Raw genomic sequence first — 27,673 nt, 5'->3', positions numbered from 1 at the left:
GAACTTACATCCCCGCAATCAAGAGTCGCATGCTCTTTGGACTGAGGCACCCAGGTGCCCCTGTTCCTCGTTTTTAATTCAGCAGACCTGAGAGTGTCTCGGTATACAGTACCTGAAGAAAGCTATCATGCTGGAGAAGTTCTTGGGAAATAGATGTGACTTGGGTTGTTTCCTCCTGTGTGATATCTGAGCCCTAAACAGAAGTGATACTAAGGAGCTCCTCAGTAGGGCCCAGAAGTTCCAAGGCAGTTAGAAATGACAGTTACAGAGAAAGCAGGGACAGAAAAGAACATATAAGGGAATGAATGATGTGCTAGGCCCAGGAGATGCTGAAACTGTGTAATAAAGACGTCACATCACATACCTTTGAGTGTTTATCCGACAGCTCTCTCCTTGCTCCTTACTTGCGTCCCATTTTCAGCATGCTGGACAGCAGTAATCAGCCTCACTGGAGCCCTCAGCTCGGAGGAGAACAGCTCCAGCAGCAAGTCTCTCAGTTGCAGGACCAGCTGGATGCTGAGCTGGAGGAGAGGAGAAAAGTCTTACTTCAGCTGTCCAGAGAGAAAGGTAGGTCAGGCTGTGAAGACCTTTCTCAAGGGAGGCATCCTCTACGTCTGGTGTGGGTGAGGTGAACTTGGGCCATCCATTTTTGTGTGGATCAGGATTAACTAGAATAAGAACACTGGCAATCAGATCAGATTTACAATCAAGAAAGCATGGCACCTACCTCACACGCAGAGGTTTTTATAAGTGATGAGCTTTCATTTGAGAGGATGGCAACTCTTAAATTTATTGTTTTTATTTATTTATTTGCTTTTTGAGAGAGAGAGAGAGCCAAGGCAGAGGGAGAGAGAGAGAATCTTAAGCAGGCTGCATGTCCAGCATGGAGCCCGAGGTGGGGCTCAATCTCACGACCCTGAGATCATGACCTGAGCCAAAATCAAGAGTTGAACAGTTGTTCAACCAACTGAGCCACCCAGGTGCCCCTTAAATTTGTTGTTTTTAAACATTCACTTTATTTATCGAAAGTGCTTTTTATTCTTACCAGTCATTCTAGAGGTGACTGGGAGTCTTGGCGTTTTGTTTTGTTTTGTTTTGTTTTGTTTTGTTTTAGCACCTGATACCTCAAACTTCGAAGCAAATCACTGCTCTGGGTTACCACTTCCATTTTCCCCTGTCTTAACTCTGAGATCATAGTAGGTAGTTATTCTGAAGATTAATTAAATACTGTCGAAGAGACCTTTGTCTCACTTCTTTTTGCTAGGCTGGGCCTTAACATTTAGTCATGTCAAGGTTAGATTTCATTAGATTCCAGTATATTCACATAGAAGAGTGAAGGAAAAGAAGTATGATATCAAGGAAAATAGAGATAGGAACCATAAAGGGATAAAACTCAGGAGCACATGCTAAGGACCTTATAGTATGTATGAGATACAAGTGAAGTATTGTACAGACCTTGGGATAATCTAGTCTAAAGTCCCCTCCCCTAATGCATGATAATGAAATGATCACACCAAATACTGATCACCTTCCTTCCCTGAAACACCCATACCCCCCCCAAAATACATGCACGCAGAAATGGCCAAACGCCCATTCTCCCCCTGTCTAGGTTAGGATGGGAGTGGGAGGTACCACAGGGAACCAATAGCATGGAAGTCAGAATGGAGTTGGGGAGGAGTTGGGAAGATACTGGTTTGGCTGGTGCTATCAAAAAGTTTGCACTGTAGGGGCACCTGAGTGGCTCATTCAGCAAAGCATCTGCCTTTGGCTCAGGTCATGATCTCTCAGGGTCCTGGATCAAGCCCTGTGTCAGGCTTCCTGCTCAGTGAGGAGTTTGCTTCTCTCTCCCCCTCTCCTACACCCTCCCACCTCATGTACTCTCTCTCTCTTATAACTAACTAACTAACTAACTAACTAACTAACTAACTAACTAACTAACTAACATCTTTTTAAAAAAGAAAAGTTTGCACTGTAGAGGTGCCTGGCTGGCTCAGTTGGTAGAGCATACAACTCTTAATCTCACAGTTTTGAGTTCAAGCCCCACATTGGTTGTGGAGCCTACTTAAAGTAAAAATTAAAAACAAAACAAAACTTCATACTATCCCAGTCAGCCAAGTGGCTCTGTTTGCTGCTGGTGGTGGTTGTGGTGTTTTTGTTTTTGTTTTTGTTTTTGTTTTTGTTTTTGTTTTTGTTTTTGTTTTTACAGTGCCACAGGTGTTTTTTGTTTTGTTTTTGGAGTCCTAGTGTCAGGTCAGTTTACTGGGTCAATAAGCCAGAACCCCTTTGTAGAAATAAGACAGGATTGCTTCCCTAAGGATAATTTATAAAATGAGTTAAACATTAGTGGGAAAATTTGGGGCGCCTGGGTGGCTCAGTCGTTAAGCGTCTTCCTTTGGCTCAGGGCGTGATCCTGGAGTCCTGGGATCGAGCCCCACATCGGGCTCCCTGCTCTGCTGGGAGCCTACTTCTTCCTCTCCCACTCCCCCTGCTTGTGTTCCCTCTCTCGTTGGCTGTCTCTGTCAAATAAATAAATAAAGTCTTTAAAAAAAAAAAAAAAGAAGCTTCTTTAAAAAAAAAAAAAAACATTAGTGGGAAAATTTAATTTGCACTCGGTCCAACTTTAAGCATGGTTACTGATAACTACAGAGTTTCAACTTTCTGGATGATTCCCCCCCCCCGCCCCAGCTCAGAACAAGGATCTGCAGCTTGAAGTCACCAATCTGCTTCAGAAGCATAAGCAGGAAGTAGAGATCCTCCAAAAGCAAGAGACAGTTTCCCAGTCTCCTGACAGACAATCCGAACCAGCCGCTCAGCCAGCTCTGTCCCAAGACACTGATCCGACAGAGGTAAGAGCATGTGTAATCAAGCAAGTCCCCTGAACAGAGGGATCCCCCGTGAGGGATGTCTGGCAGAAATCCCTGGAAGAAATGATGGTTGAGGGCAGTCTTCAGAAGGCTGTGAGAAGGCAGAGAATACAGATAGCTTCATGAGCTCCACACATTTTCCCCACCCTTTCCAGCTCGCAGCATTTAGAAAGCTTTTTCAGACGAGGACTTGAAATGATCTGCTGAGGAGCGAACAGCCATTAGAGGCTGTGTAACCTACTGGTGGACTGAACATGAGCAAGTAGGGGAGAGAGCCCTTGTGAAGTGATACAGTCCCCTTTCACTCCTGCTGCTGCTGTTTTACTGTTACCAACAACTGCTTTGAGAACAGTTATCATAGTGCCTCTCCAATTTCTATTCCCTCTTTCCTGTGCTTTTCTCACAATAGCCCTGTGAACCGAAAAACCAAGAAGAAAAGAAACTGTCCCAGATGTTAAGTGAGTTGCAAGTATCGCACGCAGAGACCACGCTGGAACTAGAAAAGACCAGAGACATGCTCATTCTGCAGCGCAAAATCAACGTGTGCTATCAGGTGCAAGAAAAGGTGGTACAGGAAGGGGGTAGATAAATGGGCGCTCGGGGACCACTTCCACACTGGGAATGAAGCGAGGCTCGGGTTTCCAGGGCTGTTGCGAGGCGATATGCTGCTCCGTGCAACACAGAACATGCCATCCTTTGACACACTTGAGGCCTCATACATGCCCGTGGCACCTTGGCAGTAGAAGCCGGTGAAGGGGCCAGCTAATGAAAACGGCGGATATGAAGCTTCTGGGTTCCAGTTTTCCCAGAATCAGGAAACTATTATCCTATGGCACCAATAGCATAACTGGTCCCAGAGGAGTCTGTGATGACCCCAGGATTTTTTTCCAGTGGGTCAGTCTGCCCTGTAAAGGAGAGAGTGGAGTCTCCTTTACCCAAACAAATGCCACCTTTTTATCTGGGCCCTTTGGTTCTGGGCCACTGAGATAGAAAAGTTCAGACATTATTTTGTTTCAGGAGGAACTGGAGGCGATGATGACAAAAGCCGATAATGAAAATAAAGATCACAAGGAAAAACTGGAGAGGTTGAATCAACTGCTAGACCTCAAGAATAATCGTATCAATCAGCTGGAAGGTATTTTGAGAAGCCATGGCCTTCCGATATCCGGCAAGTCTTAGTCCTTTGTTCTCATCTTGGACCCGTCACGTAGTTAATGCCTGTGTGGCCTCTGTGCACCTGCCTGGAAGGCGGACTTTTGCGTCTCCACGTGAGACATGTCCCTCGTGTTCTTTGTCCTATCATCTTTGGTGTTTTCAGACATAGTTAGCGGCTTCTTTTCCTCTTGCATGTCAGTGTCTTCCTCTGATTCCTCTTCCTTCAAGAGTTTCAACAGGGCCCAGCAATTACTGAATCTGTTTTGAGAATTGAGAGCATATCGCTGTCGGCCCCCAGGGTGGGTGTAACACACTCCCTCTCTCAAGATTGTTTCCTCAACTCAGGCCAATATAGAGCTTTGTCACTCATCTCTCATCATCCTTTTCTGTGACTTCTCTCTAAAAGTCTCTAAATTCTTTGTTGTAGTTTGAGGATGTCGACATGACAGGGTAGCTGGCCAGACACTTATTGCAAATTTCATAGTGTGGTACTTCCTATATTTAGTACAGCCACTGCTGGTCAGGAGCTGGTCTCAGTCTCGCCTGTTAAGAATATCGGCTTTGTTATTAGACTCAGTTTTAAGAAACCTGACTCAAAATAACCAAATTCACCAAAGATGGATATCTATCTATCTATCTATCTATCTATCTATCTATTTTTAAGATTTTATTTATTTATTTGACAGAGAGACAGCCAGCGAGAGGGGAACACAAACAGGGCGGGGGGAGAGGAAGAAGCAGGCTCCCAGTGGAGGAGTCTAATGCGGGGCTCGATCCCAGAACGCCGGGATCACGCCCTGAGCCGAAGGCAGACGCTTAACGACTGAGCCACCCAGGCACCCCCAAAGATTGATATTTAAATCAGAATGTTCATTTATTATTTTATGATAGTGGCTGTTTCATTGCTGCCGTGAAAATATCTGGAACTATTGTTCAGGGCAGCCCTCTCTCTGGAAAGCAGAATCAGTAAGCAGCTTACTTAGTGAGCGTGGAAATAGAGTAAAGGGAGGTGGGTCATGCTGGGGCATGATTTATCCATGCCAGGGCGAGTCTGTTAAAAAGTCACTGCCATGTAACAAAGGAAATCCTTCCTTGGATTGAAATTCTCATGTCTTTCAGATTCAGGGTCTTTCTGCTGGGACAGTGCAGGGTAAATACTCTTATCTACTTCTGAAGACTCAGTTGCTTTAATTTAACTTAGAGTTCTTTCATTCCTGGTAGGTAAGATTGAAGAGTTTTTCATATGTTTACCACTTATTTGTATTGTGTCTTTTGAGAATTGTCTGTTTCTGCCCTTTACCTGTTTCTTGATAGCATTTTATTCATTTGTAGAATTTCTTTATATGCTAAGATTATTAGCCCTGGGTCAGGTAATGCAAAACTTTAAATCTATTTTAGTTATGTTAATCTTTTTTTTTTTAAGATTTTATTTATTTATTTGACAGAGATAGAGACAGCCAGCGAGAGAGGGAACACAAGCAGGGGGAGTGGGAGAGGAAGAAGCAGGCTCATAGCGGAGGAGCCTGATGTGGGGCTCGATCCCATAATGCCGGGATCACGCCCTGAGCCGTAGGCAGACACTTAACCGCTGTGCCACCCAGGCGCCCCTAGTTATGTTAATCTTATCAGTTAAGAAACCATTAATCTAATCTTTGTATTCCGTTTATTTTGGGCAGGAAGACATTCTGATGTGTTCAAATATTTTTATTCTATTACATTAACTCTTAATATAGAACTTTCATTATCGACACATTGTGATGATTCAAATACTCCCCAGTTTGAAGCAGACTATATATCCAAATTTCTGATTGGGTGGACATGGGAGGTAATGCACAGGTTTGGTAGACTGTCTTACATATCTTTTCATCCCTTTGCCAATATTTTCAGCCTATTTGCCGTAAGTTTTCTCTCCAAATTTTTACTCCATTACTCTTTGACTTACAGTGGATTTTTTTTTTTTTTTTTTTTTTTTTGCCTTCTTATGTTGAAACCAACTTCTTAACAGAATGAAGATTCTTATGACTGATCTGGCTGGAAGGGAAATCACTTCTTGGTGGAGGCCGATGTCTTGTAATAGGCACTATGACTATAACTTGGTATTCTCTCAATGGCACACATCCCAAATTTTTGGAAATACTCCTATTTTGTGTTTCTAGTGCTTCTCTAACAATTTATTTATAGGACCCTGCTGTAAGATAAAACAACGATATCTGTAGATGAAATTGTGCTTCCAGTGTTTTCCTGAGCTTAGCATTTACTTTCCAGTCATTCATTTTGTATCTTCTCTCTAAAGCAGGCCCTGGGTTAGTTAACCATCAGAATTCAAAGCTCCTGCTTGTCATTCTTTTGCTTTTCCTTTTGAAGTACATGGTGTCTCAAAATCATCAACAATTTGGATTTTCTTTTTTTTTTTTTTAAGATTTTATTTATTTGACAGAGAGACAGCCAGCGAGAGAGGGAACACAGGCAGGGGGAGTGGGAGAGGAAGAAGCAGGCTCCCATCAGAGGAGCCTGATATGGGGCTCGATCCCAGATTGCCAGGATCACACTCTGAGTGGAAGGCAGACACTTAACGACTGAGCCACCCAGGCGCCCCAACAATTTGGATTTTCACATGATTTTTATTCTCCTTATGTCCAACTTATTTTATCCTAAGGAAGAGCTCTCTATGCTTTAATGGATAGGCAGTTTTCTTTTCCCTCTAGAACAGCTCAAAGATGTGGCTTATGGCACCCGACAGTTGTCCTTATGTCTGGAAACACTGCCAACTCGTGGCGATGAGGAGGAAGTGGACATTTCCCTGCTGCATCAGAGTGAAAATCTTTTTGAACTACACATCCACCAGGCCTTCCTGACATCTGCTGCCCTGGCTCAGGCTGGAGACACTCAACCTACCACTTTCTGCACCTATTCATTCTATGATTTTGAAACTCACTGTACCCCACTAGCTGTGGGGCCACAGCCCCTCTATGACTTCACTTCCCAGTATGTGGTGGAAACAGATTCCCTTTTTTTGAACTACCTTCATGGGGCTTCAGCCCGGTTTGATCTGCACCAGGCTGTAGCCAGTGAGCACCACACCCTTGCCGCTGGATGGATTTGCTTTGAGAGGGTGCTGGAGACTGTGGAGAAGGTCCATGGCTCTACCATACTTACTGGTAAGTGCTGTCAGCTTCCCACAGCTCCCAGGACTGATGTGGAATTTCCCAGAGTCTCTAGTTGCTCTTCTGGTGGTTGTTCATTTTCTTCCTCTGCCTTTATTCTTAATCCCCGCCACACCATCCATATCCTCCATGCCTTTCATACTTTCTGCTATCCAGGAGCTGGTGGAGAAGACTTCGGGGTGCTAGAATACTGGATGAGGCTGCGCTTTCCCATAGGACCCAGCCTACAAGCAGGCAATAAGCGCAAGAAAGCTCAGGCCTACCTGTCAGCCAGTGTGTTTGGAGCCTGGGAGGCCCAGGAGGATCAGGTGAGAAAAAAAGGATGTGCCCAAGCATCTCAAAGGAGCCACAGCCAAGCAGGTCACAAGAACAGCTCAATCTTCCACTCTCAATAAGTATCGGCTGAATGTGAATGAAGGAGAAAAACTGTCGTGCCACAACCAATCCAGATTCTTCCCTTGGTCAAGTTTGGGTTTGAAATGAAATCATACCCTTGGAGCTAGCTGCCTCCCCCTGCTGTGAACAAAATAGCTTCTCTGTTCCATTCTTTAAGATAAGGCTTGAGGGCCAGCACCCCTCTCAAAGAACTATCTGCCAGAGCCAGTTCGCAGGCAAGTGAAAGTCATTAGGTTTCTCTGTGACCCTGTCAGAAATCAGCAGTTCATTAGGTCATAGCTCTCCCTCATCAAGGATGCTGGGTTTCAGCTACAGCAACTCTCTCAGGCTGCCCTTTTCCTTCATCCAAGACCAACCTCTTTCCAGTCCAGATCGGAGACTTGCAAGCATCAGAATGAGCTGCGGGTGGAAATCACCAGATGCTACGGCCTCCAGAGTCGACGGCTGGGAACCCAGCCCAGTCCGTACGTCATGTACCGCTTCTTCACCTTTTCTGACCACGACACCGCCATCATTCCAGCCAGTAACAATCCGTACTTTAGAGACCAAGCTCGATTCCCAGTGCTTGTGACTTCTGACCTGGATAGATATCTGAGGCGGGAGGCCCTGTCTGTGTACGTTTTTGATGATGAAGACTCAGAGCCTGGCTCGTACCTTGGCCGAGTCCAAGTGCCCTTGCTTCCCCTTGCACAAAACAAATCCATTAAAGGTGGGAGTTCAAGATTATTATATCTTTATGCTCTCCGCCCAGTGTTGTCTTCCTGTCTTACTTTTCTTTGCTTACTTGCTTGAAACAGTCTCTCTTAAAAAAACTTGCGGAGAGGGTTTTAGAATATGGTCAAGAGCAACAGCGCAGAAGACTTGGTGCCTCACTAATCCTATGGAAACATTGGTTGCTTCTGCTTTCTTTTCTTTCTTTCTTTTTTTTTTTTTTTAGCAACAAAGCAAGATTCTTTTTTTTTTTTTTTTTTTTTTTTTTTAGTTTCATTCCCCCTTGTGATTACCCCCCTTTCTTTATCCCTTTCTTCCCCTACTGATCATTCTAGTTCTTATGTTCCATAGATGAGAGAAATCATATGATAGTTGTCTTTCTCTGCTTGACTTATTTCACTAAGCATTATCTCCTCCAGTGCCGTCCATGTTGTAGCAAATGTTGAGAACTCATTCTTTCTGATTGCTGAGTAATATTCCATTGTATATATGGACCACAGCTTCTTAATCAAGTCATCTGTTGAAGGGCATCTTTGTTCCTTCCGCGATTTAGCTATTGTGGATAATGCTGCTATGAACATTGGGGTGCATATGGCCCTTCTCTTCACTACGTCTGTATCTTTGGGGTAAACACCCAGTAGTGCAATGGCTGGATCATAGGGTAGCTCAATTTTTAACTTTTTAAGGGACCTCCACACTGTTTTCCAGAGTGGCTGTAACAAAGCAAGATTCTTAAGTGGGTAGACCCATCAACCTGAAGTCCATACATCCATCTCTGAACAAACCTTTTCTGACTCTGCAGTGCTTCCCAGTGTTTGTGTTTACTTAAGGCCTATTGTTTCTTAGCACATTACTAGATACAGACTATAAGCTGTGTCTGCAATAACTCTCCCATAATTCTCTTGCTTCTTCTAAGCACAAGTTAGACTTTCATGCCACATCATGACAAAGGCAAATTTCTTGGATCTTTTTTTCCCCAATATGGAGCTGACGTGAACTTAGGAAGAGTCAACTCTGGTTCCAGTATTGGGAGGGTGAGGCAGGGGTGTCTGTGCTCTCATTACCCAGTATGGATGGGTATAGCCAGTACCAACTATGTTTAACAAGCTTCTGGATGTTCCAGAAAGTATGTGAGGCCTCCCTCCTTCCAATACCACAAGAGCTTAAAAAAAAAAAAAAAAAAGCCAACACGTTTGCTCACAACTCATTCTTTGCCAAAAAGAAGAGGCAGTATGGGCCATCTGTTAAATTAATCAGTGTTACAAATCAGAAGTCTGGCATTTAGAAGAAGCCGTTTTGCTGAGGTTTTTTTGGCTTTTGTTATTTTAGAAATAAGGACCACTTGAGTGTGGTCCTTATTTTTTTGGGAGGGTCTACAAGGTTTAGCAAGCATTAGGTAATAGTAATAATGCAATCATGTTTATTGGCTGGATGACTGAAGACAAGCAAGGTTTACCTTTCCATACGTCTTTGACTACCCCTTCCTGAAACCTGGAGATACCCATCTTCCCCTACAAATATTCTAAGTGAATATTAATATTCACTGCTATTTTATGTTACTTCTAAGTAACATAAAGTATGGTAACATCATACTTACGTAATGAATGTTAATTAATGACAAACAAAATACGGTAAAATTCAACATTGGGGAATAGATAAGGTGCTGGCTGGTAAATTCTTGCCTATTTCATGTGATCAGATCTTATGTGTCTGTGTGTTTCTCAGGTGATTTTAACCTCACTGACCCTGCGGGGAACCCTAATGGATTTGTTGAGGCGCAACTGGATTGGAAGTCTGTCTACCTACCCCCAGAGAGCTTCCTGAAACCAGAAGCTCAGCCTGAGGAGAAGGACACCAAAGACAGTTTAGAGCTCTCATCTGAAGAGGAAAAGGCTTCCTTTTCTCCCCAGGTAGCAGATCTCCACCAATCCTGTGGAGCATATTTGAGGAAAACAGTATTAAAATGGTAGTATAAGAAATGCCTTCTGTGAATGTCACGTGTTCGGCAGTCTTATTCTGCATCCCTCGTAGGGCCATGAGCCTACCGAGGAAGCAGAACCCTGGGTTTTATCGTTGGGAGGAGAGAGAGATGGCACCTCTCAGCTCTGTGGCAGGAGAGGCATAAAGTCTCATGCGAGGCTGTTAAACTCTCATCTTGTAAGGCTGTCTCTGATCCTTCTATTTAGGACCAGATGGCATTTGCTGAGATTCCCATTGAAGCTGGCCAGTATCAAGCTAAGCGAAAACCTCCACAGGTAGGAGAAAGAAAGGAAAGGGAACACCAGGTTGCAAGCTACTCGAGAAGAAAACATGGCAAAAGAACAGGCATCCAAGGGAAGAACAGAATGGAATATCTTAGTCGTAACATCTTAACCGGAAATACACTACAAGTAAGGCCTTAGACACCCTGCAGGGTTAAAATATGGGTTGTAGTGTCCCCAGATATGTTATTCTCAGGTAGAAGCAGACACCCAAGATAAGCAGTAATCATGGTTTTTTGTGGCCAACATGTGTTTCCTCAAACACAAGTAGTTTAATAAAACTCTGAACTGTTCACTTCATTTCAATGTAATTTAATTCAATAGCTTATGGATTCTGCAATTTATACTAAGAATTTTACCAGTCTACCTCAAATGTAGTCAAAATAAGTTAAAGAACAAGTATTTGCTAAACATCTACTATATGCTTGATACTATCTTTTCTTCATAGGAAGCTGGATTAAAGTTACTATGTAGCACCTAAAAATATATGAGATTGTAGATATTATATGATTAAATAACATGATTATATGTTATAATCATTTATATTGGTTGTATAATTATATTAATATATAATTGTTAATTTTATGAAATTATTATAATTATACAATATATATACAGTTAACCCTTGAACAACATGGATTTGAGCTACATATATCCACTTATACATGAAGGTTTTTTCAATAAATACAGTATTATGAATATATTTTCACTTCCTTATGAATTTTTTTCTAATCTTTTTTTTTTTTTACAAAAAGTTACAAGTTTATTCACATAACATATTCTAACACATATCAAAAGTTTCAAGCAGGTCCTTTTGAATAAAAAATTACAACATTCAGCATTAATTAAAAATAAAAGGGTGATGGTGATCATTTATGGGTTTTAGTCTAAAATGAAAATGCAGAAAACATTTATTTCGGTGGATCTGTGTTAATGCCATATTTCTCCCTGAGAAGCTTCAACTGCTGCTCTTTCTTCTTTTTTGTGTCCGTCTTCTGAAATGCGCTGTTGGCATTATAGCACAAACCCACCAGGTATCTGTTCCAAAAATGGAGTCCTGCAAGTTGATCATGTGTGTTCTTGGCGTTAAAGATGTCTTCAAAGACCACATAAGCTGTTCCTCTAGTTTCAGGTGTGTTTCCCACTCAGATTTGACGAATAGGTCCATATTTCCCAAATATATCATACATTTCTTCAGCTGTGATTTTGTATGGTAAATTTCTTATATATAAAATCCAATTTACTTCAGGTGGACATCGAACGTTCCACCTTTTGGCCACTTGCACCGCCATCTTGGTGGGCTGATAAGGTTACTGCAGCAAACACTAGAATTCCTCTGGATAGCTCTGGAGCTCGCTCTACTTTTTTTTTTTCTTTTCAAATTTTTATTTAAATTCTAGTTAATTAACATATAGTGTAATATTGGTTTCAGGAGTAGAATTTAGTGATTTATCACTTACATCTAACACCCAGTGCTCATCTCCACAAATGACCTTCTTTACACCCATCACCCATCACATCCCCCTCCCTCCCTCAGCCCTCATTGTTTCTCTATCATTTATTCTCTATTGTTAAGAGTCTCTTATGGTTTCTTTCCCTCTCTTTTTTTTCCTTCCCATATGTTCATCTTTTTGTTTCTTAAATTCCACATATGAGTGAAATCATATGGTATTTATCTTCCTCTGACTGACTGACTTCACTTAACATAATACACTCTAGCTCCATCTACATTGTGGCAAATGGCAAGATTTCGTTCTTTTTGATGGCTGAGTAATATTCCATTGTATATATATACCACATCTTCTTTATCCATTCACCAGTCAATGAATATTTGGGCTCTTTCCATAGTTTGGCTATTGCTGATAATCCTTATGATTTTCTTAATAACATTTTCTTTTCTCTAGCTTCCTTTATTGTAAAGATATATAATATATATACAGAATGTGTTAATCAACTGTTTATGTTATTGGTAAGGTTTCTGGTCAACAGTAAGTTAGTAGTTCAGTTTGGGGTGGGGGCCAGAAATTATACACAGATTTTCGGTGTCCCTAACCCCCATGTTGTTCAAGGGCCAACTGTAATTATATTTGTTGTCCTTATTCTGAAGCAGGTGAACTACACTGAATGGAAGTTCTCAGGGCTTAAGAGCTCCATAGATGATGGTTTAAAAAATCAGCAAAAGGAAGAGGAAATGACATCATCCCACTCAGCAGTGATGGAGAAGGAAGCCCTAAATCCTGTAAATGGTATTGTCTTTTTAAAATCTAATCTCCTGTTTAACATTAGCTTACTTTATTAAGTCAGTTATTTACTTTTTTTTTTCATCTTGCATTGCTAAATTTTTCATGGAAAATGAGTACCGAAGACCCTAGACTTAGTTTTATGTTACAAGTGTGCCAGTTAGGCCAACCGAGGCTGGAATTCTCAAAGTAGCTTTCTATGTATTTAAAGCTAGTTAGCTTGCCAGTTTAGTTACCTAGCAAGTATATCTTGTGAATTATAGTTAACAAAGAAATAGGAAGAGGAGTGTGATTGGTTTATTTGTGATGTTGATCCAAATTTTTTTTTTAAAGATTTTTTTTATTTATTTGACAGAGATAGAGACAGCCAGCGAGAGAGGGAACACAAGCAGGGGGAGTGGGAGAGGAAGAAGCAGGCTCATAGCGGAGGAGCCTGATGTGGGGCTCGATCCCAGAACGCCGGGATCACGCCCTGAGCCGAAGGCAGACGCTTTAACTGCTGTGCCACCCAGGCGCCCCTGATCCAAATTTTTTAAATTAAGGCAAAGCTTTTTGTGTTACAGTGAAAGTTAAACATGGTTTCAGGTTATAATATGGGCAAACTACATAATTCAGACCAACTCCCTCATTGATGACAACTAAAGAGGTAAAGTTAATGTATTTTTTAAAGATCTAATATTTCTTAAAAGCATTAAATAGTCAGCAAGAGAGGGAAGAATTACATATCCTCGATCAGGGAGATGATTGAAGCCCAGAGAAGTGAGCTGAAACTGCTTCCGCCCTGAGACCTTACCAGTCTGGAAGAAGTGGTGGAGAGACAGAACCTTGCTTTTGGTGGACTTTCAGGGTAGGGAAACAGGATGCAGTCTGAGTCTGGTGTCTGCCCAGCATTCTAGACTTTGGTCTAGAACCCAGAAGGCAGCCCCATTCTGAGTCTCTTATGTTCTGAGAGGTAGCACTCTGCTTTCAGCATTTGCAGGGCTAGAGAGACAAGGGCTGACGCAGTGCCCACCAGAACTCCAGATACCGGAATTATCAGACACAGCCTTTGTAACAGCTGTGCTTACTAGCTTCGTGGAGATAAAAGCTGAACTTTAAAATGTCAACAAAGAACTGGAGCTATGAAAAAATTAAGACCTAAATTTAAAAAAACATTTTGTCTTAAAATAATTTCAAACTTACGTAAGAGCTGCATGACTAGGACAGAAAAATTCATATACACACAAATTCACCAACTTTTAGCATTTTTCCACTTTCTGCTTTATCATTTATTCTGAAGCATTTGAGAATAGGTTGTACGTCTCATGCCCTATTACTGCTATATATTTTAGTAAGGAAAAGAAAATTATATGACCACAGTCAAGTTATCAAGTTTGCAAACTTGTTGTGGATACATGGTACCTAATGTCCAGTCCATTCTCAGAATTTGCCAGTTGTCCCAGTAATGTCCATTATTAGCAGTCTTTTTCCCCTTATCTAATCCAGGATCGTACATTGCATTGGGTCATGTCTCTTTAGTTTCCTTTAATCTGGAACAGTTCTTCATCTTTGTCTTTCCTGACAGTTGACATTTTTGAAGAGTATAGGTGAGCTGTTCTGTAGAGTGTTCCTCAATTTGGATTTGTCTGATGTTTCTTTGTGATTAGATTCCGGTTATGAGTTTTTTACAGGGATACCACAAAAGTGATACTGTGTCCTCCTCACTGCATCACAGTAGGGGGTACATGATGTCAGTTTGTCCCATTATTGGCGATGTTAACTTTTATCACTTGGTTAAGAAAGCATCTGCCAGGTTTTCTCAAAAGTTATCATTATGCTTTGTAATTATTAAGTAATCTATGAGAAGATATTTTGAGACTATATAAATATCTTGTTCCTCATCAAATCTTGCTTGATAATTTTGGCATTCATTTATGGGCTTTTTGCCCGAATCACAAAGTCTTTACAAAATACATTGCAAATTTGGAAATGAATCAATAGAAATTATAGAACTGTTCAATACAGAAATTTATCAGAGGAATAGATGGGTCAAAAATAGATTAGATATGGGGCGCCTGGGTGGCTCAGTTGTTAAGTGTCTGCCTTCGGCTCAGGGCATGATCCCGGCATTCTGGAATCGAGCCCCACATCAGGCTCCTCCGCTGGGAGCCTGCTTCTTCCTCTCCTACTCCCCCTGCTTGTGTTCCCTCTCTTGCTGGATGTCTCTCTCTCTGTCAAATAAATAGATAAAATCAAAAAAAAAAAAACAGATTAGACACAAGTGAAGTGAGAATTGTTAAAAATATTCAGAATAAAGCAAGGAGGGACAACAAGATGGAAAATACAAAAGAGGAGAGACAAACATAAAGGATAAAAAGAAGAGGTCTAAACTACATTTAATTAAATGTAAAGAGAAAGAAGGGGACAGAGGCAATATTTAAAGCGATAATGACTTTGATTTTTTAGAACTAATAGAAGCTATTGTCAATGAAATGAAATTCAATGAAAGTTATTTTTTATTTTTATTTTATTTTATTTATTTATTTGACAGAGAGAGAGCACAAGCAGGGGGAGCAGCAGGCAGAGAGAGGAGGAGAAGCAGGCTCCCCACTGAACAGGGAGACCAATGCAGGGCTTGATCTCAGGACCCGGGGATCATGACCTGAGCCAAAGGCAGACGCTTCACTGACTGAGCCATGCAGGTGCCCCAAAAGTCAATGAAAGTTAAAAAAAATTCCAGATATAAGGGTGCCTGACTGGCTCAGATGGTGGAGCATGTGATTCTTGATCTAGGAGTTGTGGGTTCAAGACCCATTTTGGGTGTAGGGCTTAGTTAAAAATATTAAAATTTAAATTAAAAATTTCAGATCTAAACATAAATGCATCCATCTAAAAGAAAACAATAAGGGCACCTGGGTGGCTCCGCCAGTTAAGTGTCCATTTCTTGATCTCAGCTCTGGTCTTGATCTCAGGGTTGTGAGTTCAACCCCTGTGATGGGCTCCACCTCCACGCTGGGTGGAGCCTACTTAAAAAATTTTTTTAAATAAAAAATAAAAGAAAGAGATAGCCATGGGTCCATTGGTAAGATGGATAACCGGCTTGTCCAATAGCTACAACTGTAGCCAGAAATCAACAGTAAGATACCTTCAGTATGCCAAAAGAAAATAATTAGCTGCCAGCAAAGAATTCTCTACACAACAAAAATATTCTTCCAGAGTGAAAACAGAACAAACATTTACAGACAAACCAAAATGGAAAGTTTGCTTCCAAGCTACATTTTATTTTAATTTAATTTAATTTAATTTAATTTAATTTAATTTTAGTTTTTTTAAGATTTTATTTATTTATTTGACAGAGAGAGAGACAGCCCGCAAGAGAGGGAACAGAAGCAGGGGGAGTGGGAGAGGAAAAAGCAGGCTCCTAGCGGAGGAGCCTGATATGGGGCTCGATCCCAGAATGCCAGGATCACACCCCAAGCCGAAGGCAGACACTTAATGACTGAGCCACCCAGGAGCCCCCCCAAGCTACATTTTAAGGTTCTTTAGGCTGAAGGAAAGTTATTCCAGAAGGAAACACAAAGATACAATGAGGAATGTAAAGCAAAGAATATGGGTTAGTTTAAATGACTGCATAAAGCAAAAATACAGCTTGTGGGTTTTAAAATATGTTTAAAATTAAATAATGTAGTGTGTTCAATGGTAACCCTCAAAAAGTTATGTCCATCTCCTAAACCCCAGAGTTTGTAAATGTTACCCTAGTTGAAAAAAGATTTTTTTTGCAGATGTAACTGAGCTAAAGATCTTGAGTGTAGAGATCACCCGGGATTATCTGAGTAAAAACACAAACACATGCAGAAAAGGAGGCAGTATAACCACAGAGGCAGAGTTTGGCTGGGGCCAGAAGCCAGAGAATGCCTGGAGCTACCAGAAGCTGGAAAAGGCAGGTTGTTCCGAGAGCCTTTAGAGTGAGCATAGACTTCCCAACACTGTGACTCTGGATCTCTGACCTCCAGAACTGTGAGAGAATAAATTTCCAGGTTTTTTTGTTGTTGTTGTTTTGTTTTCTCATGGATCTTTTCACCTTTACTTCTCTTAATATACTGGAGATACAGACCTTTCATCCGGAACAAGTTTAAGTGACTTGTACATGTTTTATGTAAGCTGGAGGCAAACCAAGGCTAAAATAACATCTGGCCCATCAACTAACGTCACTGAAAAGGCTCTTAGAAAGTTCACTATCACCTTACAGATCCATTGCTTTATTGTACAATGAATGACTCTACAGAAAAGAGACAAAAAGGGTAAGACAAGGAGATCTAAGCTACGTGTCACTACCTGTAGGAGAAGAGAAAGAAGGGAGACAGAGGTAGTGTTTAAGGTGATAAGGAAGTACTTTGCACCAGCATTCAGAAAATGAAATCTTGAGAGGAGCTGTTTTTTCTGGGCTCTCGGTTGTTACCCTCATTAGTTAGTTGTGGATTGCTTGTGGATTGATGATTTTCAGGAGCTTCTGGATTTGAGCATTAGATTCATCTGTCTTCATCCTAAGTGTCCAGAGGGGGCAGTTTTGAAGTTTCAAGGCTTCACACAGCATCTTTACTATATCACCAAGGAATTCTGCCCAGGTCCAGCGTGATCAGGTCCTGCTGCTGCTGAGGGCAGATGAGAGGTTTACACAACTAAAAGAAGTGATGGCACATCCCCACAATCACACACATCTCAGGTTACACAGTGGTTTCTTCAAAACCTTGCAAAGAACTGTAGTAATTCCTATGTGCGTCAGCCCCAGGTGCAAGTGTACCAGCTTGTTTTGTGTTGGAAACACTCTGATCGATGATGGCGGCCATCACTGGTTACGTTGCAGCATCCTAGCACCAGACCATGTAACTTACAGTGGGAGTAAGTCAAGCCCTCACACAGAAGTTCCATGCTGCCATCCTGTAAAGAGTTCTTTGCAAAGAACAGGTGTGCCAGCTTCTGGTTGATGACCAAAGCTGAAGAGAGCTTCTTGCCACAGTTTACTGTGAGGTGATATTCTCCAGTGACAGCCTCTGACAGAAAAATCAAACCCAAAGAAAGAAATAATAAAGATCAGAGCAGAAATCAATGAAACAGGAAAGGAATAGAGAAAATCAATGAAGCCAACTCTGTTTGAAAAGATCAACAAACTTGATACGCCTTAAAAACAAAGCAAAACAACAAAAAAAACTTGATAAGCCTTTATCCAGAATGACTATACCAATTAAGATCCAACCAGAAATTGCTTAGTAATTAGGAGAAGTTTAAAGAGTTATTAATTATAACAGGAGATAGAACTGGGTGGGGGTGGGTGAGGACTGATGAGAAAGAAGTAAAAAGAATTCTAAAAAATATAGGAAGAGCAGATTTAAAGAGCATGCATTAATCCCCAGAGCTGAGACAGAGTACCGAAAGAAGAAATAGGTCTGGTAGACAGCCCCTTTCAGGGCTGAAATCCAGACCTCACTGGAGGGAGTGAAGTCATATTTTATTGAATGGCACAGAAGTTTGCTGTGCCTGTACACCAAAACTCCAAGAAACTGAGAAGCTGACCTCTGGAACACTGCAAGTAAACCATTCACAGAGAGGTACCATGCCAGTGGCACTTCACTGCAAGGCTACTCTGGCTGGGTGGGTGGAGGGGAGAGGGGAGGATGTACCAGGGGAGCTGCCTACAGGGAGGTGCCATGTACTACAGATGCCTGGAAACTGCTACAATTGGATGGTGCAGAAGCCATGTGCTACTAGAAATGTGTTCTGCAGGAAACTGTGTGAGCTGTTGAAGCCAGGCACTAAGTCGCAGAAGCCTGTTGTAGGAGCCCGGTCTGCAAAGTGCTTCTCTTTTGCGGGAGTCTGCCTGTACACTGGAACCAGGAAGAGAAACCTTTTCCTCCTCCAGTGATCCTTCTGTGCTCTCTACTGACAAAACTTAACATGGTGCCATCTGGCAAAGAAGAGGTATTTACAGGGTCCAACTCTATCATTGCAAAGCAGACGATGAAGTTTTTATTTTGAGCTGAGAAACAGTTAATTGATAATTGGCCTGCTGATCAAGGGGAAAAAAAGAGCAAAGACACAAATTAGCAAAATCAGGAATGAATGTAAGGCCATTACAGACTCCACAATTAAAAGAACTATAAAATAATATTATGAACAACTTTATGCAATTTAGATGGAAAAGACAAATTCCTAGAAAGATACAAATTACCAGAACTGACTCAGAAGAAATAGAAGATCAGTATTGACATATAAACAGTACAGCCAAGAATTAGTCATTTAAAATCTTCCCAAATAAAAAAACCCAGTTCCAGATGACTTCACTGATGAATTCTATCAATATTTAAGGAAGAAAAAATGCTGATCCTTCATAGTCTCTTTCTGAGAGTAGTAGAGCAAGGGAAACTTTCTAACTGATTTGGTTATAAAGTGTTATTGTCTTGATACCAAAGCAAGCCTAAGACATAAAAAAAAAAAAAAAAGCCAACTGTAGACCACTATTCAACATGACTATAGATGCAAATCCTAAATGAAATATTAGCAAACTAATCCAGCAAAATATAAAAATATTAAAAGGGTTGCTCACCATGATCAACTGAGATTTATTCCTGGAGTGCCAGTTTAGTTTAATAGCAGAAAATTGATTTAACACACTCTATTAATAGAATAAAAGCTTTATTATCATCTCAATAGAGAAAAAAAGCATTTCACAAAATCCAACTCCTGTTCTTTTTGTTTTGTTTTGTTTTAGATTTTTAAAAATTTATTTATTTAGAGAAAGAGTGTGAGCATGGGGAAGGGCAGAAGGAGAGGAGGAGAGAGAATCTTAAGCAGACTCTGCACTGAGGGCAGAGCCTGATGCCAGGCTCAATTCCACAACCCCTGAGCTGAAACCAAGAGTTGGTCGCTCAACTGACTGAGCCACCCACGCGCCCCCCCAACTCCCAATTTTTGATAAGAACTCTCACCAAACAAGGTAGAAGGAAATTGCTTCAAACTAATAAATGATAATAAAACCTGTAGCTAACATCTTACCACGTCGTAAAAGACTGAATGCTTTTCCCTTAAAATTGAGAACAAAGAAAGGATGTTTGCTTTCACTACCCCGTTTGAACGTTGTAATAGAGATTTCAATCATTGTAATAAGGCAAGAAAAAGAAATTAAAGTCATACCAATTGGAAAGAAAGAAGTAGTGCTGCCTTTATTTGCAATTGACATGATTTTGTATTTAGAAAAAAAAAATCCACAAAGATATTTTTAAAAACTAAAAGCAAGTGAACGATACTGCAGGATATAAATCAAGATACTAAAATCAATTATATTTCCATATTGTATCAGTGCACACTCTAAAATGAAATAAGAAACCAGTATCATTTCAGGATGCCTGGGTAGCTCAGTCGGTTAGGCGACTACCTTCGGCTCAGGTCATGTTCCCAGGGTCCTGGGATCGAGCCCCAAATCTTGCTCCTTGCTCAGTGGGGAACCTGCTTTTCCCTCTCCTCCTACCTGCTACTCTGCCTGTTTGTACTCTCTCTCTGTCAAATAAATAAATAAAAATTCTTTTAAAAAAACTTATTAAAAAAACAGTATCATTCCAAAAGAATAAAATATTTAAGAATAAATTTAACAAAAGAAATGCAGGACCTATATACAGAGAAGTACAAAAGTTCCTGAGAGAAATTTAAGAAGTTTAAAATAAATGAAGAAATATATCATGTGTATTGATTGGACCACTCATAATTGTTAAGATGACAGTTCTCCCCCAAATTTATATAGAAATGCAAAGAATTTAGAATAACCAAATAACCTTTGTAAAGGAACAAAGTTGAAATTTTTATATTACCTGATTTCAAAACTTACTGTAAATATAGAGTAATTCAGGCAGTGTAGTATTAGCGTAAAGATAGACTTACAAATCAGTGGAACAGAATTGTGATTCCAGAAATAAACTTTTACATTTATGGTCAGTTGATTTTCCACAAAGGTCTCAGGGCAATTCAATATCTAACCTTTCCATAAATGGTACTAGGACAATTAGATATCAACATAGAGGGGAAAAAAAATTAGACGACTACTTCACATCATACACAAAAATTAACCAAGATACATCATAAATCTAAATATTAGAACCAAAACTATAGCATTTTTAAAAGAAAACATAGGATAATAAACTAGACCTTATTAGACAAGGCTATCTTAGCTATGACATCAGAAGCATGTTCCATAAAATTAAAAATTGATAAATTGGACTTCAGCAAAATAAAAAATGCGTGCTCTTCAAAGGACACCATTAAGAAAATGAAAAGATCAGCTACAGTAGGAGAAAATATTTGCAAATCACATTTATGGTAAAGGACTTGTATCCATAGTCTGTAAGGAATTCTTTTTTTTTTTTTTTTTAGATTTTATTTATTTGACAGAGAGAGAGACAGCCAGCGAGAGAGGGAACACAAGCAGGGGGAGTGGGAGAGGAAGAAGCAGGCTCCCCGCAGAGGAGCCCAATGTGGGGCTCAGTCCCAGGACTCCGAGATCACACCCTGAGCCAAAGGCAGATGCTTAATGACTGAGCCACCCAGGCGCCCCATGTAGTCTGTAAGGAATTCTTACAACTCAGTAAAAAAATAGCTAAACTTAAAATGGTCAATAGAAGGGCACCTGGGTTGCTCAGTTGGTTAAATGTCTGGCTCTTGATCTCAGCTCAGGTTTTGATCTCAGGGTTGTGAGTTTAAGCCCTACATTTGGGCTCCATGCTAAAAAATAAATTTTTAAATAAATTTGAACAGACATTCACTAAAGAACATACACAAATGGCTAATAAGCATACAAAAAGGTGCTCAGCAGCATTAGTCATTAGGAAAACGCAAAATAATATCACAATGAGATACCAGTACACCAGCCAGAATTGATATATTCCAGAGGTTGTACCACGTGTTAGGGAAGATGTGGAAAAACTGGAACCTTATACATTACTGGTAGGAATGTAAAACAGTACAACTACTTCGAAAAATATTTGGCTGTTTCTTGAAAAGTTAAACACATAGTTTACAATCCAGCAGTTCTCTTAAATGTCTATCCAAGAGAGCTGGAAACCTGTGTCCATCCAAAGACTTGTACACAAATCCTCATAGCAGCATTATTCATCATTCAGAATAAGGAAAGATGTCTTAAATAAAAAACAAAATGTACTAGTCATAAAGAAAATATTGATAAAGTTGACTACTTTAAGACTTTATTTATTTGAGACAGAGAGCAGGTTGAGCAGAGGGGATGGGCAGAGGGAGAGGGAACCCGAGGCAGGGCTGGATCCCAGGACCCGGGATCATGGCCTGAGCCAAAGGCAGCCACTTAACCGACTGAGCCACCCGGGTACCCCAAAGTTGACTACTTTAAAAGTAAGAATTTCTGTTTAGCAAGAGATTAAACAGGCAAGCTACAGAGTGGAAATGGTATTTGCAACACATGTAACAATCAATAGGCTCAAATTCAAAAAATATTCAGAACCCCAAATCAATTAGAAAAAGACAACCCAATAGAAACATGACCGAAAGATATGAAAGGCATCCTACAAAAAGGAATTCCAAATGTTAATAAAAAATATTAGGAGTGTCAAGGTCACATTACAAGAGAGCATGTGGGAGGGGAAGTATTGTTTGAGGCTGTCTTTGGAATGTACAGTCTGCCACACCCTGATTACACTGCTTTTTCTTGGCTTGGTCATTTTCTCCAGCCCCTACAAAAGGACCAACTTTCTATTTTCCTTCCTTCCATTCTTCCTTCTTTCCCTCTCTCCCACCCTCCCCCCTCCCTCCCTTCCTTCCTCCCTTTCTCCCTCTCTCTCTCTCTTTCTCTGTTTCCTTCTCTTTCTTTCTTTCCTTCCCCCCCCCCACCCCCAAAGCACAGTCCTTATTTGGCAAGCTTCTGAATAAGTGAATCTTTGGAAAAGAGGATTTGATTCTCAGTAAATGAACCCAAAACCTAGGTACTCAGAACTAGTGGCCAGATTGTAGACTGAAGATGTAGGTACTGGGCTAGATAGGGTGCTTGGAAATAGTTCTGTAACTGCAGCCTTTTCTCTGGCAGAGAAGGAATCCTGTGAACAAGCTTCTGAAGTCAGTGAAGCACCAACGACAGACAGTGATGACATAGTGACACCAGTATCTCTGAAATGTCCTAAGGCAGTAAGTACACCGGGAGATCACTGCGTATGAGACAAGGTTGTAAATAATGACATTGTGCTTAACGGCCATGGAGGTGAAAATAATCCAGTTTTATTTTTTTTAAAGATTTTATCTATCTATCTATCTATCTATCTATCTATCTATCTATCTATCTATCAGAAAGAGAGAGAGCCCAAGTGGGGGAAGCGGCAGGCAGAGGGAGAAGCAGGCTCTCCACTGAGCAAGGAGCCTGACTCGGGAATCGATCCCTACACCCTGGGATCATGACCCAAGCTGAAGTCAGACGCTTAACCAACTGAGCCACCCAGGTGTCCCAATAATCCAGTTTTAATGGACCCGATGGGAAACTGAAGTTATTTAGTTATACGTACATGGTGAATGAACGGAGGTCTCTTGATACAGTCTCTGGTGAAAGGATCGCTTTCTTGATTTGGTAGAAACGAGGATGTGCTTCACTGCTTCTCTCCTTTCCTTGGGTCCTTGCCTGCCTCACTGTGTACTGTGATTTATCTCCAGCCTGAGGGATGCCCACTTCTTCAGTCCACCTAAGGAGAGCGGGTTTACTTTGAGAGGTCGAGGCTAGAAAAGAGGAAAGGATTCTTTGTGGGAAAGCTCAGAAAGATCATTCAGTTTCTGAAGTTTTTGACCTAACCTGTAAAACCTGAAATTGCAACTATTTATTAAACATTATCGCCTCAGATCTCTTATGGAACTAACTGGGGATCCCTACATGCTGAGTATCCATAGATGTATTTAACAGTCGTTGTATTAGACTCTTGTGGGGTTATAAGTGAGGTAGGAAACAATCTCTCTTGAGCGACTAGAATGCTCCCTGCACTTTTGCAGGTGCTCAGTAAATATTTGTTGAATGAGTGGCTGAATGAGAGATTGAAATCTAATTGAAGATTATGAACTTCATTAGAAACAATAGAAGTATGTGTAACCTGGAATCAAATGGTTAGATTATGTGATAGAAACTCTTAAGGTTTGTAAGAATTCAGAAAAGTGAAAGTATCGCTGCTTTTGTAGAGGTCAGAAAACTCTTCTTTGAAAGTCAGAACTTGTACTGAGGATTTGCAGGCAACTAAAGGTATTGGAGTGGGGAGAAACCACTCAAAATCAGGAGACTTAAACAGTTAAGATAACGAATACTTAAGTGTGTTTTCTTCTGAACTTTCATCTGTCATATCTTTCTTTAGCCATTACATAATTTAATATCTTGAGACATGCTTGTAAGACGGATCAGAGCCATAGGATGTTGGAACTGGACTATGACACCTTAGAGATCATAAAGGAAAAGAAGATTAATCTAATGTGCCAGGATATAGAGCTAGTTAGCAGAAGAGCTGATCTCCAAAGTTTCTAAACCAAGCCACCTCTCAGATCAAATTAAAAAGCAGTCAGCTGGTCAGCAAATTTTTTTAAGAGATTTTATTTATTTATTTGACAGAGAGAGACAACAAGAGAGGGAACACAAGCAAGGGGAGTGTGAGAGAGAGAAGTAGGCTTCCCGCTGAGCAGGGAGCCTGATGCGGGGCTTGATCCCAGGATCCTGGGATCATGACCTGAGCCGAAGGCAGACGTTTAATGGCTGAGCCACACAGGCGCCCCAAGTTTTTGAACTACAGATCAGACATACTACATTTAAAATATTATTCAAAATTAAAGGCTCCTAAATAAGGTATCTTTCTGGAAAACCTTTGTGGACCCAAAAATGCTATTTGAGAAACTAAATATGAAAACTGAGCTTACTGGGGTGCCTGGGTGGCTCAGTCGGTAGGGCATCCAACTCTTGGTTTTGGCTCAGGTCATGATCTCAGGGTCTTGAGATAGAGCCTGCATCAGGCTCTGTGCTCAGCATGGAGTCCACTTAAGATTCTCTCCCTCTGCCCTTCCCCTGCTTGCACTTGCTCTCTCTCGTTCTCTCTTTTAAAAACAAAAAGAAAGAAAACTGAGCTTACTTAGCAAAAACTTAGTGTTATTATCAAATTAAATTCACAGCACAGACACATACAGTTGACCTTTGAACAACGTGGGGGTTAGGGACGTGACCCCCCTGAACAGTTGAGCATCCACATGTAACTTTTGACTTCCCCAAAACTTAACTACTGATAACCTGTTGACCAGAAGGCTTACCCATTACATAAACTATCGATTAACACTTATCTTTTATGTTATGTGTATTGTATACTGTATTCTTATGATAATGTAAACTATAGGAAAGAAAATGTCATTAAGATCATAAAGAAAGATTTATAGTACTATACTGTATTTCTTAAAGATTTTATTTATTTGAGAGAGAGCACATGCACATGCGAGCTGGGAGAGGAGCAGAGGGAGAGGGGCAAGCAGACTGGTGCTGAGTGCAGAGCCCAGCGTGGGGCTCAATCTCATGACCCTGAGATCACAACCTGAGCTGAAATCAAGAGTCTGACACTTAACCGACAGAGCCACCCAGGTGCCCCTGTACTGTATTTATAAAAAAAAAAAAAAAATCAGGAGCACCTGGATGGCTCCGTCAGTTAAGTGTCAGACTCTTGATTTCAGCTCAGGTCTTGTTCTCAGGGTCCTGGGTCAAGCTCCCTGCTCAATGGGGAGTGTGCTTATCCCTCTGCCTCTGCCCCTCCCCCCAGCTTGTATGCTCGCGTGCTCTCTCTCTCTCTGTCTCTAATAAATAAATTTTTAAAAATTAAAACAGTCCACATATAAGAGGACCCAGGTCGTTCAAACCTCTGCTGTTTGAGAGTGGACTATACGCAATCATTATTGTATTTCAGAATAGAGGAGCATAAAAGATCAAAGGGGTTGAAGGACCAGAGATAACACTTGAGCTTTTTTTTTTTTGCTTTGTTATGAATAACATTAAACGGTACATGTTTTTCTTTTTAAAAGCTTCTTATTTTGAACTATAGATTTGTAAACAGTTGCACAAAAACGTACAGGCAGGTGCCAGGTACGATTCACATAGTTGTTTGCATTTTTTTCTTTTTTGAAAAGAAAACATTTCTTTTTTGAAAAGAAAACATTTCACTGTTCTGAAATGTGCATTATCTTCAGTAACATTTTGGGAGTCCGTCCATGCTGATGTATTTGGTTTTTTCTACTTTATTTCTCATAACTGCTGATCAGTATCTTGTTAAAATAATATGTGACCTTTTATTTAGACAGACCTCAGTGGGCAATGCTGGTTGAAATTTTATGCTATGTACTTGATACTCATTAACTCACTAAAGCTTCACAGCAGCGGTCTGAGTTAACTCCTTCAACAAGTAGTTATGGAGTTACCTGTCTTAATATTTGCCAGGCTCTGTGGACACAAAATGGTGAATAAGACAGACTTTGTTTCCTTCCCTCTTGAATCCTACATTCTACAGAGGGAAAACAGATATCAATCAGTGAGCAAATAAATAAGATTATTTGTTGATTTTAAATACTATGAAGAAAATAATTTGAGGGGCGCCTGGGTGGCACAACGGTTGGGCGTCTGCCTTCGGCTCAGGGCGTGATCCCGGCGTTACAGGATCGAGCCCCACATCGGGCTCCTCCGCTATGAGCCTGCTGCTTCCTCTCCCACTCCCCCTGCTTGTGTTCCCTCTCTCGCTGGCTGTCTCTCTCTGTCAAATAAAAAAAAAAAATCTAAACGTCCCCTCCTCCGAGAAGCCTTTCCTTACACTTTACCTAACTCAACCCCTCCCACTGCCATCTTTTTTTCAAGATTTTACTTTTAAGTAATCTCTACACCCAACATGGGGCTCAAACTCACAACCCCAGGATCAAGAGTTGCACACTCTAGTGACTGAGCCAGCCACGTGCCTCAACCCCTCCCATTACTATTATTCAAATGCTTTTTTCTTTTTTAAGATTTTATTTGAGAGAGAGAGAGAGAGAGCACAGGGGGGTTGCTGAGGGAGAAGCAGACTCCCCAACGATCAGGGAGCCCAATGAAGGCAGATGCTTAACTGAGCCACCCAGGCACCCCTCAAATTATTTTTTTTTAAAGATTTTATTTATTTGACAGAGACAGAGACAGCCAGCGAGAGAGGGAACACAAGCAGGGGGAGTGGGAGAGGAAGAAGCAGGCTCCCAGCGGAGGAGCCTGATGTGGGGCTTGATCCCAGAACCCTGGGATCACACCCTGAGCCGAAGGCAGACGCTTAACTACTGAGCCACCCAGGCGCCCCTGAGGAGGGGACATTTAAACTGAAATTTGAAGTATGAGAAGGGAAGAGATGGAGGGGAATTGTCTCAGACAGAGGAACTGGCAGATGGGAGGGCCCTGACATAGAAGAGAATTTGGTTTATCTGAGGTACTGGAGATCAAGAGATAGTTATATGTCAATAAAACTGGGAAGGAAGAAAGGAAGGGAAGGGGAGGGAAGGGAAGAAGGAAGGAAGGGAAGGGAAAGGAAGAACACTGCACAATAAACTTTCTTAGCCAGACTTTGTAAATGAGCCCTGACAGGAACAAATGTTTGATGACCACACCTCGTCACTTTTGTTGTTATACAACCAGGTTAACTACAAGAAAAGTGGGAAAAGAGAAAAAAAATAATGTCACAGTGAACATCTCTGTTCAACATGTATCTTTGTGTATTTGGCCAATGTTTTTGTGAGATAGATTCCTAGAAGTGAAACTGCTGGTTTTAAAAGGAATGTACGCTTGAACTTTTGATGCCTGCCGCCAAATGATCAGCCCCCAAATGATACCA

At 41.0% G+C, this 27,673-nt stretch overlaps 1 protein-coding gene and 1 pseudogene across 1 annotated transcript in view; one reads left to right on the top strand and one right to left on the bottom strand.

Annotated features, from left to right (window-relative positions):
• RPGRIP1 (RPGR interacting protein 1) overlaps positions 1–27,673 on the top strand; it is a 65,818-nt gene that overhangs the window by 22,480 nt on the left and 15,665 nt on the right. Inside the window, exons 10-20 of the mRNA XM_008711129.2 lie at positions 422–567; positions 2,686–2,846; positions 3,274–3,417; positions 3,882–4,032; positions 6,725–7,177; positions 7,340–7,491; positions 7,946–8,288; positions 10,016–10,200; positions 10,477–10,680; positions 12,659–12,797; positions 22,867–22,964. Of these exons, the coding sequence (XP_008709351.2) occupies positions 422–567; positions 2,686–2,846; positions 3,274–3,417; positions 3,882–4,032; positions 6,725–7,177; positions 7,340–7,491; positions 7,946–8,288; positions 10,016–10,200; positions 10,477–10,680; positions 12,659–12,797; positions 22,867–22,964 (2,176 nt within the window). The remainder of the gene's footprint in view (positions 1–421; positions 568–2,685; positions 2,847–3,273; positions 3,418–3,881; positions 4,033–6,724; positions 7,178–7,339; positions 7,492–7,945; positions 8,289–10,015; positions 10,201–10,476; positions 10,681–12,658; positions 12,798–22,866; positions 22,965–27,673) is intronic.
• On the bottom strand, positions 11,463–12,115 carry LOC103681533 (annotated as a pseudogene).

The sequence above is a fragment of the Ursus maritimus genome, unplaced genomic scaffold (genome assembly GCF_017311325.1).
Source record: "Ursus maritimus isolate PB19 unplaced genomic scaffold, ASM1731132v1 scaffold_36, whole genome shotgun sequence".
NCBI lineage: Eukaryota > Metazoa > Chordata > Mammalia > Carnivora > Ursidae > Ursus > Ursus maritimus.
This window is presented reverse-complemented; position numbering and strand designations above follow the sequence as displayed.